This window comes from Pseudopodoces humilis, chromosome 3 (genome assembly GCF_049639895.1).
Source record: "Pseudopodoces humilis isolate 2021_Gansu_Grassland_sample_001 chromosome 3, ASM4963989v1, whole genome shotgun sequence".
In the NCBI taxonomy this organism is placed as follows: Eukaryota; Metazoa; Chordata; class Aves; order Passeriformes; family Paridae; genus Pseudopodoces; species Pseudopodoces humilis.
The window spans coordinates 6,302,203-6,318,357 of NC_142202.1; the positions used below are offsets into that span (position 1 = coordinate 6,302,203).

Here is a 16,155-nt window from a genome sequence, read left to right on the forward strand (position 1 = left end):
TTTACAAAAACTTCATAAAAAAGACAGGCTCCTTTTCTTCTACTTTTTTTCTCCCAGACTGAAAGGGTTTTTTTGCCTTTCAGCTTTGTTATTTTGGGGATATAGAGAACTGTGTGGGATAGACTGAGAAAAAGGTTGTTTAAGGACTATGCAAGGCCTTGTAACACAAGAAAATTGCATTTTGCATGAGCATTGTGTGGGTTGTTCAGAGTGACTGGCTGTTTTGATCCATTCTCATGGTACACCACTCTTTTTGTCTATAATGTGTAAATGTCTTTAATGGCTCCCATTTAAATGTGGCTGAAAAGTCAAGGTTCAAACTTACAACCTTATTTGAAGGCTGCTTGTAGCCACTATGTTAAACTTGGCCTCAGCGTGCGAGCTCGGAGCTTTTTGCGGTAGTTGTACACGGGTGAGTTATAGCCCTTTGGATGGGGGATATTTCATGCCTCCTGTAGAACCTTGGATAGGAGATACTGTGACCTCCTGACCTGAAATATGGGGAAACGTGTGACCTCAGGAGGTTGGTCAGTGGTGCAGAACTGGGAAGTGTGGTTCATGCACCAGGTGAGCCACAGAGATGATTGGAACATGATTAGGGGGCTGGAGCATCTCCTATGCCTGGAGAGACTGGGAGAGCTGAGATTTAGCATGAAGAATAGATACCCCAGATGGGATCTGATCAGTGTTCATAAACATAGAGTGGAGGAAATCTCTCCAGACTCATCTCTTGTGGTACACAGTGACAGGACAAGAGGTAGTAGGCAGAAGTTGAAAGAGGAAATTCTTTCTGAGCATTAAAAACCAAAACTACACATGGCAACTATGCTGTGAGACTGGCTGAACACTTGTACAAGTTACTTGGAGAGGCTGTGGAATCTGTGTCTTCAGAGATATTTTAAATTGAACTGGGACAGGGTCCTACACAACTTGCTCTGGGTGACTTGATCACTAGAGGTGCTACTCCAATCACATCCATTCTGTGATTTGTGGTGTCTTTGCCTACAGAGTTTGGTACTTGGCTGTAGTCCTCAGCTAATCCAATTATGCCACTTGGTAATTAGTTGAAACAGACCATATTGGCAGAGTGTGCAGCCAAGGAGAAGGTGTTGGTGTTCATCATCGAGTGCTTTTGACTTGCATGTTGTGCTGCATTTTTGGCTGGGCAGAAAGTGATTTGTCTGCAACAGATGTTTCTTCCTTGTGCTCAGGTTCTGATCTTGTTTAAGTCCAAGAAGTGATAGAGCAAATCTGTACTACAAATCTGAAGTACTACAGTGCATCTGTGAATGCTTTTCCCCTGGTGATGGAACATATGGAAATAATGCTTATCTTGATTTAGATAAGCAATTGCCTTTCCTGTACAGTCATCCATGCTTAGTAGGAGTAGAAGCAGACACATAATACAGCTCTTACAATCTGTCTTCTCTAATGCTTCGTAAGCCTATGCAGAAACAAATGGAATGGAAAGTTGTGAGATTAGTAATTGCTAATAGTTCATCATTTTAAGTCTGTCCAGGAAACTTGGGGAAACAAAACCCGAAGTAAAATAGGCACTGAAGGGAAAAAGCAAAGAGTCTGTAGCAGAATTGCTTTTGCACGTTCCACCAGGGTCAGATGCACTCCTAAAGCTTGCTCATCTCCTTTGTGTTTTCAGCAACCCAAGAAAAGTGGTTTAGTGTCCTAGTCAAGTATTTGCTGAGGATTCTTCCCAGGAGTGGAAGGGCTGCCGTTTGTCCGGGGATGATGTGATTTTTGTCCCGTGCTCAGGTTCTTTTTCCAGATCCTCTTCGAGAAGCCTTCCTTGTGGGGATACATCTCTGGTAGCAGCTATTGTAGCAGGGATGAGGTAGTGGGCATACTTATTTCTGTTGAACTTGGAATTAATTTACTTCCTTCAGCTGTGGATTCTCAAGCTGGCTAGAAGTGATGAAAGTTTTCAGCTTTTTTCTCTTGCAATCTAGTCTGCTACTTGTTTTTATGGAATTGAGGAAAAATGTGTCGTGTGACTTGTTCAACAAACTTCCCTTACAACAGTGTGAGCCTGTGAGCCTCACTGCCATCAATCCTTCTCACTTGTTTTCTCTTTGATTCCTTCTCTTATCAGACTTTGCTCATGGAGAGCCAAGCGACTTTTACTTTGCCATAGGTATTACTTTATACTGTGAGGCTTTGGTACCTGTTTTTACTACTTGGTGAGTGCTCTACTCTTTCATTAACAGTTGTTTTAAAATGCAAATATAGTGGGTTTTTTTAATAAACTCTTCAAGCTGTAGGTTTTTCTCTTCCCTCTAGTGGTAAGCTCTTTGGTATTGCTGTAGGGAATTCTGTAATTGGATGCTTGAAACCTGTTCAAAAAATTAATATAGAGTATATTAGACTTTAAAACTGGCTATTTGAGCAGTGATTGAGTTGCAGGGCTAATTTTCCAATGCTGTAGGTTTGTGCCATCCTTGTCCATTGCACCAGCTGAGTACATTTATGTCCTGGGTGGGGGCTCCCTCTAGTGAGATGTTCTGACAGTCCCTTGCCCACTTGGTTCAGATGAACTTTATCTGTTTTCTTTTCAAGCACAGTTTATGTGGACTCAATTTAATGCATTTTTCTACCCTTGTTAAGCTGTAAAGGCCCTTATCCTTGGGAGTGATCTGGAAGGAGTTGAGGGCTAGGACTGCCTATTTTCTCTGTTTGGAGTGAAGAGCTCATGTAATCAACCTCATCCTACTTCAGGCTCTGGCTCTGTAGACTCTGAGATGTTATGAACATGAATGAAGGATCAAAGGACGATGTAGGAGGAAGAGCTAAATTAAATTGGATTGTATAGGCAGAGGGATAGAAAATAATGGCTGGGTCTAGAGGGGAAAAAGTGGGGGTGGGGCATGAATGTTCAACTGTTTCTGGTGAAGATTTTCAGCTGTAATGTATTACTGAGGCTGGGGCAGAGAAGACGAGAGGAGGACCTACAGCACTGTTTCCACTTTTGTGTGTTGTCAGTAATAGCCTAAACCCCCAAATTTTGGAAAGGATGTGCCAGGATCATCTCAATCTTCTGTGACTGTGTGTGGAAAGGTGATTTAGTGGCTATTGACTTCACTTTCTCGTAAGAGTTAAAATCAACTTGTTTCCAAGACTAAAGTTAAAACAGAAATAAAAGCTGTCTTATTTAATAAATCATTTTAATAAAGAATCATTTAATAAATCATTTAATTAATCATTTTAATAAAAAATCTGTGTGAGTAATCTTGCAGTATACTGCTCCATTTGCCTAGCAGGTGCCGTTTTCTCAATCAGAGAAAAGCGCTGCCTCCTCGTCTAGGTCCTTCCACACGTCCTTGTTCCTTCTTCTCTGGAGCGTGTCCCCCCGCAGGCAGCGCTGGCGCAGGTGCCTCAGGAAGCTCTTGCTGGAGGCCGAGTTTTCCTTCTGGCTGACCCCGTCACTGAGGGGGGAGCAGACAGCCAGGCAGCAGGTCCTTGGCCCTGCTGAGGGTGCCCGGGCCTTCTCCTGGGAGACACAGGGCAGGGGCGCGATCAAAGGGGCACAGGGGCTGCAGGGCCGGGTCCCTTGGGCTCTCCGGGGAATCTGGGGCCGGGCTGGGCCGCTCCAGGCTGCAGGTTGTGCGGAGAGGAGCTCGGGCAGCTTCCGTCTTGTTCTGGTGGCTCGGCCTGCCCTTGTTTCCTCCTGGGAGCACGGGGGCTGAGCCCCACCTCTGCCTTTGGGCTCGGGCACGGGGCTGGGAAGAGGCAGAGGAGCCTCGGTGCCTGCCCCGGCTTTCCCCAGGGGCTGGCTCTCCTCGCCAGACGCGCTGCCGCTCCCGGCCCCCCGGCACCATCCCAGCTGCCTGGTCGCCATCCCTCACCTCTCTCAGCTGCCTCTGGGCCTTTGTCCGGAGGCTGCAGCCAAGGCAGAGCGCGGCGAGCAGCAGGGACAGGGCTAGGACGGCACAGCAGCGCATCTGCACGGGCCACAGGCTGGCACAGCCCGTGCCGGTGCCCGGCTGCCGCGCGGCCTGGGCTGGCACGGGCAGCCGGGCCGTGCTCCTGGCGGGACCGCTGCGAGCTCTGAGCGTGCTGGGCAGCAGCCAGGCCACGCAGAGCCCCAGGAGCAGGGAGAGCCCCGGGCGGAGCATGGCGGGGCTGCCCGAGGAGCTGTGACCTCTCGCCCTGAGCCCGAGCTGAGCCGGGCAGTGCCCACGGGCTCTGTGCAAGGTGCTGGCATCAGCTGCGATGTCACAGGGCTGTTGCCGGGCAGCCAGAGGCTGGGAATGTCAAGGCAAGGCCAGGCCTGAGCATCTGAGTGTGCAGCTGTCTCAGCCTGCTGCTCTGTCGTGCCACTGTGGGACAGGCCTCAGGAGCTTGGGGATGTGCTCCCCAGTGCTCAGCCAGGAACTGCTGGCATGTCCGAGTTGGTATTCTTGAGTTGATGGAAATGGAGGACAAATTTGTTTGGGCTGCTTCTACTTTCTCACTAAATATTGAAGACTCTTTTTGCTTATCTACAAACTTTACTTCTTTTGAAGATTTGAAATTGATTCACCTTCACTTGTTTTGATGATATGAAATTGATTCACACTTGTTACCTCAGCAAATGAGTTCTATTTCTGACCAATAGATGAAGCTTCTTGAGACTTGTGTTGGAAAGAATTTAAAAAAAGTAATAGTAAAAGTTAATTAATAATCTTCTCTCCTCAGTTCATTTCTGCTGATGTGCAGTGTCTAACTTGGTGGAGCTTTGGGTAATATGTGCAAGGGTTTGAGGGAACTGTGAAGTTCTGTAGACTGAATTGGATATAAATGATTTGGTGATGCAAAATCTCAAGTGTTTACAGGAATATGGGACCTATGGTAACATTATTTAGTAACAAATCTGTTGCAAGCTAGTGTATGTTGTCTTCACCACCTGTCTCCTCCTAGTTGAGCAATTTAAGGTGACAAAGTTCCAAGTTTAAAATTTGCATGGATTTTTTTTCAGGCTTGTCTGGCTACATGTCTTCAGAAGTTGGTCTCTGAATTCTGGGGCTGTTGACAAATGGTGTGCTTTGTGTATTTTTGTACTCACTTGGTATAGTTCTGGATTGCAGAAATTATTACTCTGGTTAGGAGGGTAATCTTAATTTCTCAGTTTGTTTTTGCAATTTACACTCTTGTGATTACCAAATAAAATTACTTCGTGGATCTCACTCCAAAAATATGTATATTTCTACAGTTTGGTAACCAAATGGTATGTAGATAAGGATTCAGTGATTCCTCCTAGCTTCTGTTTGGGAACAAGTAACAAGGAAGCAGTTTGATGTTAGGACAGTGCTGGTGTCTCTGTGGGTTACCGGTGCCCTCTCGAGGTGAAACTGAAAGATGCTGCAGTCTGACAGCAGTAGTGTCACCGGATTGCTGCCTGTTCAGGGCTTGTAAATGATTACCTCGGATCCACACTTATAGCCTGGTCTTTCTGCTTTCTTGTTTTGTAGGTGAAAACACTAAAGAAGATCTGCAAGGGAAGAAAAGTCTGAGCGAGAAAGTTTCTCTCTATAGAGGTGACATTACACTGCTTGAGGTTGATGCCATCGTTAATGCTGGTAGGTGGTTAAATATTTTATGTAGCTATGCCTTGAAAATTCTTTATAGCTCCATGGTACAAGTGTGAACTCCGAAAACTTGCCTAGAACTGGTGCATCCTGTGGAAATCAGTTGAAAAATGGCTTTTCCCCCAGTGCCTTCATATTGTATCTGTTCATCCTGTGTGCATTTACTGTGGCAGAGTTTATTGTGAAACTTTAATAGCATGGTTGCCATGAAAAAAGTAATGATCTTATGTCCATGTTTTGGCTGAGCTTGGTTAGCTGAGACTTCACACTTTGCATTGTAGAAGGCTCATTTTTGTTACTAAGCTAATACAGTACATTCCAGTCTGCTTTTATAAATCAAGCCACTAGTGGGCTAGGTAATGTGAGAACTTCAACAACAAGGGGATAGGAAAACAGAATTTGGTTTATGTGGTTTTCATATTTGCTTTCTTGTTGGGAGATTGTATTTTTCAAGTCTTTGGCCATGATCTACAGAGTTTTATGTGTTTTAGTATCTCTTTTGCTCAGTGATCGTGTCCCTATGTGTGCAGCGAAGGTGAAGAACTGTGTGTACATCTTGTGACAACAAGAGGGAAATGCCTGTGCAATTAATTACTTAATTAGTGTATTAGTAATTCAGTGTTTTGGCAAAAAAACAATGGGAAAGTTTACCCCTGTGCACATGCCCATAGCAAAATCTTGCCTGCACTCTCCACTCCAAAAAGAGTGTGTGGTTTGTGTGTCCTGAGGCTGAAATTTTTTCCCTCCTAGTATTTGAGTGGCATTGATTAACTGATTAATTTTCAAGAAATCATTTTGGTGGTATTCATTTCTTGGAAGGAAATGTGCTGTGGCATCTTCTCTGTGATGGAATAAAGTTCAGAGGTTGTAAAAGGGTTGTAATGGCCAGAATTGATGTGTTTGCTTATCAGAGGAAAATGCCGTGTGGAGCTACTGCTTCTTATGTCTGTAAAGAGCACAGGAATGTTTGCTCACACAGTGTAGAGGCTAGTGAACAGACTCTCTTGGACTGTTTGATTGTGTGACATATCACTTTACTGGTGGACATCTGCAAATGGGTTTTGTGAAGTGCAGATGAAATCCACAGCCCTTTCAAAATCCATTTTTGCATTCCAAGTACTAAGCCTGGTATTCCCAGACAAAAAAATTTAATTAATCTTCTAGTTTACTGATGCACAAAAGCCTTCCTAAATAACAAGCAGTACAGTAGCATCCATGTAACATGATCCTCTCCTCACTGTGTTGACAAGGCCTATGAAGTTTTAATATTTTAATATTTTTCCTCATTATTTTTTTAAGATGATTTTTCCAGTACTGCTTTTGCTGACTTCCTTACTTTATTGCTTTCCAGTAAGTCAATATTAGCATACTTCTCTCCATTTATATTTAGCTTCTCTTTGTTCACAGGTCTCCCTTGAATTACAGGCTGGAACTAGTTACGGATTAGTTTTAGAATAGGAATACTTCACTTTTCTTAATTTAAATCCCCCTTTAATTTTCCTGAAAGGTCCAAAAAACCTATATCCCATACTGCAAATTATATTATCTGCCTATAAACTTATTATCTGCCTGCCATCCTGGTGAGAAGTGCATCTCTCTGAGGAGAAAAATAAAATCGACATGTGTTGATATGCAATTTTGAGAAAAGGTTTAAGGACCACTCAAAACAGACTGAGGCTGAAAGTCCTAAAGAGGGACATAACACTCTGAAAGTATCTAGAAAGCTTTTGCCAAAAGTTACTGGCTTAAAGGGAGATTCAGATTAGATGTTGGCAAAGCTGTCTGCTGAAAGGAACATGTTTATGCATTGATACTTTGGTGTTTCAGACTGACACAAAACAGCAGTCCTAGGGCCAGGGAATTAGTACAGGTGGATTTTTAACATTCTTCTAACTCTTTTGTAACCTTCTGTAGTTCTTAAAGGACATAATATGTTAACTATTATGAGGTATTAATAAGTTTAGAATAAAATGCTAACCTACAGTTACTTTGGAAAAACCATATGCTCTCTATATGTCAGTGCAGTAATTAAGCCTTTGATTTGCTCATGGTTTTAGTGTTACTTTTTCTCTGTTAACCTTTCAAACTGTGGAGGATGGCTGGAAAGGTACATGAGGAAGGTGTTTTGATTCAAGATTCATGTTATTTATGCAAAACATCTGTGCTGAGATTCTTTTTAAATCCAACAGTTTGAGTGAAATTGTAGTGTCTCTGAGTATCTAAACGCATGTTTCTGCACCATATAATGCTTTTGCAAAGAGCTGTTTTTTCTTCTGCAACTGAAGTTGTCTGAACCTCAAAGACCTGAGGCTTTCAGGTACTGAGCCACTGTACCAATTTCTGTGTGTAAGTTGAATAAAATGCAGCCTGTTGAATATGGAACAGAAGATAAGCTTTTTGGAGGTAAATTTGTGCAAGTTCTTTTTATACTTAATGTCTTTTGACTACCCCAGACGTTAATGATTGACTCCCTCCTATCTGTTGCAAGCCCTGGGTTAGGAAGGGAGGAAGAGACCCTCGAGAGGCTTTCTCTCTGAATTTAGATACTCCATTAACTGTCTCCTGTAATAAATAGTTTAAAATACAGCAAGTTCTATCCAAGTTAAAGCCACAGTAAGATACAAGTTGAACATTTGCATTGACTTATGTGAAGAACTAAATATGGTTGAAGTAAAGGGAATGGTCTGGCAAATTCTGGGGCTGTGGAGGGGTTCCAGGTGTTTTAGATTGTCTCCAGATTTGGACACAGACATATTGTTAAAATAAAATGTGTACTCTCAAATATGTAAGGAGGAAATGAGATATAAATTAATATAAATGGTAATCTTCTGTAGCTAAATATCAGGGTATCACAGATGAACACTGCTGCAAAAGGATCCCTTTTTGTCCTAGACTTTTAGCAGACAGACTGAATGTTGCTTACTTTCCAAAAATACTTTACATATAGTTTGTGTCTTTGCTCATTGTCAAAAGAACCACATCAAAACAGCCTCTTCAAAACCATTCAAAACTAGAGTGAGGATCTGAGATGCATCGTGAGAGAGAAAGGAGCTGAAAAAAGTAGCTGATGTGCCATTTTGCTAAAATTGATGTCAATTACCTACCCCTGTAAAATGTCTTTTCCTTACACAATGGTTTCCTAAAACTTCCTTACTACTGATTGCATTGCAGACAGGTATCATTTTAACTTGATATTTTGCTTAAGGTGTTCTGTTATGCCGTTTCTTTCACACATTTTTTTAAAGGATTCAGGTAAGACTTGTATGAAAATCTTACTTTTACTGCTATATCCTTCTCTGCGCTTTGTTACTACACTAAGAATGTAAACAGGCTCTCCTTGAGGCATGTGCTTACTGCATTAATCTGTGCTGACTGGCCTTTTTAACAGATTAAATGCTCCTGGATGTCACTTCATCCTGATGCCAAAAGTGCTTCAAGCACTTGGAAGCCAGATAACCACAATTAGCCAACATCTGAATAAATCATCAGAACAGAGCTTGGAGGGGGTGCGGTGTGTCTCTGTCTAGGGAGGGGACAGAGGGGCCACTTAATCCCTCTGGCAATTCCAAATACAGAAATAAGCAGTAGAAGCCTGAGTAAGGTTTGAAAAACAATTTCTTCCATATTTATAGTATCAACTAGGCAGTAAAGGACTACATTTCCTGTTTTTAATAAGGAAATTTGTGTTGCTGTCTATGTGATGTGCAGTAACTGTCTGAAGTAGGTACAGGAGTGGCATTTTGGGAGTGGGTGTGGTGGGGATGTCTGTGTACCTCATGCACCTAAAGCAGCACTTCATCACTACTGACCTCAGATGTTCGTGCTCTTCCTACCTGTTAATAAATCTTACTGTCCAGTTATAAGATAAGGAGGCATGTACTAATATGCTTCTGAGGGAGTTTTTACTAGAAGGAAGAACAAGGGGAAACCATTATGTCAAGGGAAAAAAGAATTCTCATTTTTATCTGGTAGGGAGGAGGAGGATGAAGACTTGCAGAACATTAGAAGAGATAATATTTCTTCTTATCTTTGAATAATATTCTTGGTATCAGTACCAAGTATGGTATGAGAACAGAGTGTGGTACTGAGAACAGAAAACTTTAATCTTCAGGAAAAAGGAAGATGTTCATGTCTGTTCAGTTAGGTATTTCTGGTACTGTTAGTGTGTACTGTTGTGTCTAAGTTTGCAATTAGAGAGTTGCTACGGTTATAGCAACTAGGTGTCTCCCTTTAAACTGTATTTGACTGCTGGAATAATTTCTAATACGCAAAAATTTAGGGAAGGAACTCAATTTTTAAAATTAATATCTTTGTGAGAAAACAAACATGATATAAAATCTTCCTCTGATAAAGAGAGAAAAGAGTTGGTGACTAACATAAGTAAACAACTCCTTATGTCCTGTTTTTACTAACCCCTGATGCTGGAATTCAGTTTCTGAGCTCAAGAAGAGGTTTCCTCTACAGGAAACCACCTACCTGCGTGCAGTGAGTTGCCTCAGCTGGGAATGCTGGTTTGGCAGGTGCAGGTTCTTCAGCTTCCTTGGTGCAGTGTGCAGGGCCAGCTGAGAGAAGGTGCATGGAGATGACTGTCTCCTGGTTGCTTTAAGAGGCAGAGTTGTTTCCAGAGAGAGAATTACAGCTGAGTTTAAAAAAAAAATAAAATTAGGAGTTTGGAATGCTTGTCCTGCTGTACCTCCCTGTCCTGGTACTGAATGTTATGTGGAACTGAGAAATCTTCAGTTTTAAATACCCTGTGTTTGCTTTGCTTGTTGCAGGACTGATTTTCACTGGAGCCTTGGCATTAATCAATTTATAGGATGAAATAGATAATTTAATATTGAATCTCACCTTTTGTAGTGAAATATGCCTTTCTTCCCTCAGGCTTCTGGCTTCACAACCATGTTTCAGTACTCCTGTGTCCCAGCCATTTCTGTATCCAGCTTTTTTTTTATCTGGAGATAGCAACATATTTTCTTCCAGATTCATCATTTCCTGGCCTTGACCTTGAATATGGCTGTTTGACTTAATGAAGTGTCCCTTTTTTTCTCAAGCTCAAAATTGCACATCAAAGTAGAAGAGCTATGTATTGATACTGGGAGCTGAATATATTATCAGTGAATTACGCTTATACAAGTGTGTAAGTATAGATAGGGACTAGACTCTGTCTTTCCACACAAACAGCTCGTTAATGTGCAATCAGTCACTGCAGTTGCCTTGAACTTGGTGCTTAATGAACAGGTGGGGAAAAAGGATGGATTCTAATCTGGAACAGATCTGACATCAGGCAATTTCACTGATTGCTAATCCATTTCATTTGGCAACTTAATTTATCACACAGAATTTTCATCTTGTAACTTCTGAAGTAGAAATTACTTCAGAAGTGGCTTGTCGGAATATTATGAAGGTATTTGAGTCAGTCACGGAGCCTGATCTGGTATTGTGTGTATACTTATTCTCCCCCTTTTTATTTTACAGTGACCAGTAATTCTTACTCTGGAGCTCATTTGAAATTCTTCTTCAATAATTTGCTATGAAAATAAGTCCCTTAACTCAAGTGTTCCTTGTATTGAATATGGAAGAAACAAAATGTAAAATCTGCCCTTAAGTTGCTTATAGCATTTCAACATGGGATTTTTACATTTATTAGTATTGATTTTTGTGGGGTTTTTATTTTCATTATTTTTTTCAGTTGAGCTAAACGTAAGTGGTTGATTATACTGGGAGCTTCTTAGTGAGTTTGCTGTCTGCTGGAATGGTTTGTAAACATACTTGACATGTTTTATCTCCAGTGTACAGATAGGAAAATGGAAAACTTGTATTGAAATATCTTGCATGGAGGCATCTGGCATCTGCCTATGTAACTTTCACTGTTGTAATTTCCTCTAGGAATAGAACCAATATCGCTAACCGATTGTTGTTAATTTGGTTTTCATCTTTACTGTGAGCAAACTGTGGTGTTAATCAAAGGTTTCTCAAGTTAATTTACAGTTGGTACAATTACTCTTGTGTGTAAAACCCCAGACTAATTTATATATAGTCCTCACTTACTCATCAGGAAAGTCAATGTTAATAGTTGAGGGAATCGGTCATGCTCAATTGTGACATCTGTGAGTGAGTTTATTACTGCTTTCTGTGGAAAATGCTTTAAGCCTGGCTGGTGAGCAGTAAATGTGGTTAAACTTGCCCTCTGCTTTTGGTCTAATTTCATTTCAATGCTGTTCCTCCCTGTAGTGTAATATTCGTATTGGATGAAAAGTCTGTGTATAGTGACAGTGTTCAAGAGAATGAAATGGAAGGCAAGTACTGCTGGAGGTGTGGTTTAATTTAGGTGGTGAACTGTAGCTGCTGCCTCAGTCAAACACCATTTGGTGTAACCACGCAGCCAAGGCTTGTGTCGGAGGAGGCTCACTCAGAATTGCCCTGCAGAAAGGATGGTTGCAATGGCAGATTGGAAAGATCTCAGATATAATCAGCATAACTCCAGACTTAAGCATTAAAAAAAGAAAGGTTTGGCAGTGCTGCAGACATGTGTCAGGGAAGTACTTTGTTCCTTGTTCTGGGGTGATCTGGAAGGGGAAATGAATTGTGGTGGAATGTTTTCTTACCAGTATTCCACCAGTGTGCTCACAGCCATCGCATGTAGCTAAGGGAGACGGCTTCTGGGTGGAAGTGTGCCTCAGACACCCGGACGTTATCCTGCCACATTGTGTGTGGTGCCAGGGAGCCGAGAGCCTTGGGTGGTGGAATGGAGGCCTAAACCTCGCATGACTCAAGGAGAGCTTTGCCACTCCACCTGCCATATGGCCAGGCACTGCATCTTAATGATAATCAAGGGATGATTTCAAGCAGTGGGATGTGAGTGTTCAGTGACTTACTGAGAAGCCATAAAAAAAGCCAGGAGAGAAGGAAATGTACTTTCCACTGGAACAATGCATTCAAAAAGCTCCTTAAACTAACAGATCGTGGGCTGAGGCACCAGACACAGATGCTGAGGTTCAGAACTATGCTTTTTGACTTTTCACGTTATTCTGTGCTCCCACAGAAGTCTGGGCGGAATGAGAGGAGTGTGTATGATCTTTAAGTATCTGATACCTAACTATCTAATAGGGTTTCCCCAGAAAAGTTGTGGATGCCCCATCCCTGGAAATGTTCAAGGTCAGATGGAAGGGAAGTTGAGCAGCCTGGGTTAATGAAACATGTCCCTGCTCATGGCGAGGAGGGGTTGAACTAGATGATCTTTGATGGTTCCTTCCAAAACGGGCCATTTTGTGATTCTAGGAAATACCCTGACACAAAGTTAATGGCCAACTTTCTCCTCTGACAGGACTCAACATAGTTTGTGTTCTGAAAATCTGATATAAAATAGGCAAGGTGGTTGTTTTAGTAGCCTTATCTAACCTGATGGCCTATGGTAGCTGGATTTATTTACAAGTCTGTTTTCAGTGGTGATGCTTTCAGGACAGTGTTTTACCTAGACCAATGTGTTCTCCTTATTTCTTTGTGCATCAGTTGTTGAACCCATTTATTATCTCTGACCCCAATGTGATTATTGATCCTTCATGCCATGGTTACCCTGAGCCTTTTTTGTGTGTGCTCTTTCTAGAGAAAACTAGCAGTATACAAGCAAAACATCTGCAAAGTTGGATTTCTTCACAAGTCTGTGACTTCCCACAGTTGGGAAGCATGAGGTGGTGTGGGATGCTGTGAATCCTTTCTGACAGCAGGTGGCAATAGTGCCCCTGTTATCGTATAACCACTTTTAGGCCTGCGTACCTTAATTTTCCTGGACATAACATCGGTGATGACTTAAGCAGAGGAAACAAAACCCGTGTATTTGAGGCGTGCTTGTTGGATAGGCCATCAATACAGCTCGTGCTTATTAAATGCCGACTCCATTTCATTATGTGTGTTCAGTGTGTGTTTGAAATAGAACAGGAGACAGGCGCGGTTTGGAAGAACTGTAAGCATCTGTTTTACTTCATAGAGGAAAATATTTTGGAGAGACTTTGCTATCAGCCTGTCTTATCATACATTTGACAGTGCAGCTGTCATCTTTACTGTGCTGATGGAGCAGAGTGGTGTAAGAAACTACTCAAGGTCATCTTGAACAATTATGCATCGTTTCATAATATTAAATCCACTTTTAATCAGGACTTGTGGGGGATTATCTAAAGGATTGTGGGTTTTTTAAGCCGATAGTTGCACCAGTGTGTTCTCAGTCAAGATAGATGTGCAGCATTGTGGGTTTTTTTCAAGCTTTTGCATGTTAAAAAGCCCACACCAGTCAAGCAATTTCCAAATGCTGGGACACAAAAGAGACGACTGCTTTGAGGTCTCCTCTCTCTACTTACAAAATATTTTCAGTGAGAGGTCAGCTGGTAGGCTGAGATGATCCTTGTACTGTTAATATTGCCCCCCAGTCTCCTCTGTCCAGATGTATGTTTGTTCTTTCCTCCCTTTTCTGTTTCTAGCCATGGAGTTGTTCTGGGTTTGCACAGATCAACACTGTCTCAGTCACTGTAAGTAGTACAGTAAGGTCAGCATGGGAATTAGCATTTATGCGTGTACTGTAATCTCGTTAAATATATGCAGTTAAGTATTGAATAGGGGAAGGTCTACTTTGATTGGAGCAAGTAAGCTTTAGGTTTATCTTATCTAATTTGCTATATGCAGAAAATGGGATAAAAAAGCAGTAGTCAGAGTTGATGTTCAAAACTGCTGTCAGGCAGCTGGCTGACCCTGTCTGTCTCCCCTGCCTTCTCGGGCAGGAGGAGTTGCTATTGCTTAATTCTCTTAGCTGCTGAGTCTTCTACCCTTTGCTAGCATTTAGGGTTTGCCTAGTGCTTTGCCATTTGCTGCAGGTCTTGGAAATGTTAGTCCCTTGAAATACAGCTTCCATTACTTGTTAAATAAATAATTATGGACTGTGAAACGCAGTTTGGGTTTTGTTTTGACCTATGACTGTTAGCAACTGATTTTCTGAGAAAAGAAAAACATTTCTGTTTGCAAAAACACAAGTTTCTTTAGGAATTCAGAATGCCTCTCACTTGGAAAATAGTCTTAAGGGTACAGCTTGGCTTTAAAAATCTGGGCTCCAAACTCCTTTGTGTGACCTGCTGTCACAGTCATAAAAATTAGTAATGGCAGCTAAATACATCAAAGGTCAGTGGAAGCTTGTGAAAGCGGTATTTGCTTGTTAATCCAAGCACAATGGCAAGTGTGTTTGCATCGTGTGCAAGGAGTAGTCACTTGCATGTTGATATACTGTTGTTCAGAGTTGTTTGGATGTGTTTGGGAATTGTTTTAATTACAGTATTGGAGGTGCTGCAAGGCCCTGTGCTTTCCTCACAGCAGTGGGGTGATGAGCTGCTGCTGCTCCCGGACTTCTTCCCTTCACTCTAGGGGGACAGGAACATTCAAGGTTCGGCTTAGTATCTCTTGCCTGGATTGTCACTTGCACAATGTGTGTGAATGGCCAAGAGGAGACGTGGGTGGTCCTGTTCCTTCCGCCCTCGGGTACCCTGTCCCTAACACGTTCCTCCTGGCTGCAGAGGAGCTATTTGGAGCTGTGCAGCTTCTCGCCTGAGCTGTGCCCGAGGGCCGGCCGTCTCACGAAGAAAAAATGACTTGGCTCTTACGGGAGCGATGTTGTAATGGCCCTTGTTCTCAGATGGTTTCACCAGCGAAGCCTTGAAGCCTGGGGCTTTCATTGTCTATTGTGTCTGAGTAGTTGAAACTTGTGGGAAAAACACTGATTTGGAGAACTTTTTAGGATTATTGCTCCTTCTCTCTTTTATCACTCGTGTGTCTGTGCCGCAGTAACTTTAATCTGGTGTGCAACATGAATCACTTAAATATGTCTCAGTAGCACCTTCATTTTATGCTTGAAAGCTGGTTTCTGTCGAGTAATAAATAGAAATAGTTAATATCTGGCATGCCTAGTTGTGGGCTGCCTCAAAAAGATGGTTCTGTCAGCTATATTTGATTTGTATTTAGAATGTTTTGCATTGCAAATCCATGTTAGAAATGCTTTTTAAATTTAAAGTGTGAACCATATTGCTTCTTCAAGGGAACTGTACTCTTGTGTCATGTGAAATAACTTTTTATGTAAGAAAGAGGTAATATTACTTTCAACTCTATCAAACCAGGTTATAGAGGGATGTAAGTCTTCCCTGTGACTTGATATGCCAGATAATAGTAACTGGCAACCCATTCCTGTTACATTTCTAAGAATTTGTGGTATACAGGCTATTCCAGAGGGACTCTCTTTTCTCATCCTGTCAGTTTCAGTCTGCTTTGAAGGGATTATGTTGACCAATGTGGTCCAGGCCACTTGACTAGTTCTGAATTTCTACAAATCTGAGTGATTTCATTACTCTTTTTGAAATGAAAATCAAATTTTAGAATGATTTTCAAAATAGTCAATCAGTGAGGAATGGTGCATTTTACCTGCAGAGTTCACCAACCCAGGGAAGTTGAGAGAGAGAAAAAGCGGAGAGAATTTATTAATGACAGCTTATTTCTTAGGTTCTAAAACAATTTTCATTTTAGGTTGTCCATTACCTTAAAAAATAAA

General features: G+C 41.9%; 1 protein-coding gene across 5 annotated transcripts in view; it reads left to right on the forward strand.

Annotated features, from left to right (window-relative positions):
- MACROD2 (mono-ADP ribosylhydrolase 2) overlaps positions 1-16,155 on the forward strand; it is an 848,220-nt gene that overhangs the window by 15,344 nt on the left and 816,721 nt on the right. For all 5 annotated transcript variants that reach the window (XM_088053520.1, XM_088053519.1, XM_088053518.1 and 2 more), the window contains exon 3: positions 5,463-5,570. In XM_088053520.1, coding sequence (XP_087909646.1) covers positions 5,463-5,570 — 108 coding nt within the window. The remainder of the gene's footprint in view (positions 1-5,462; positions 5,571-16,155) is intronic.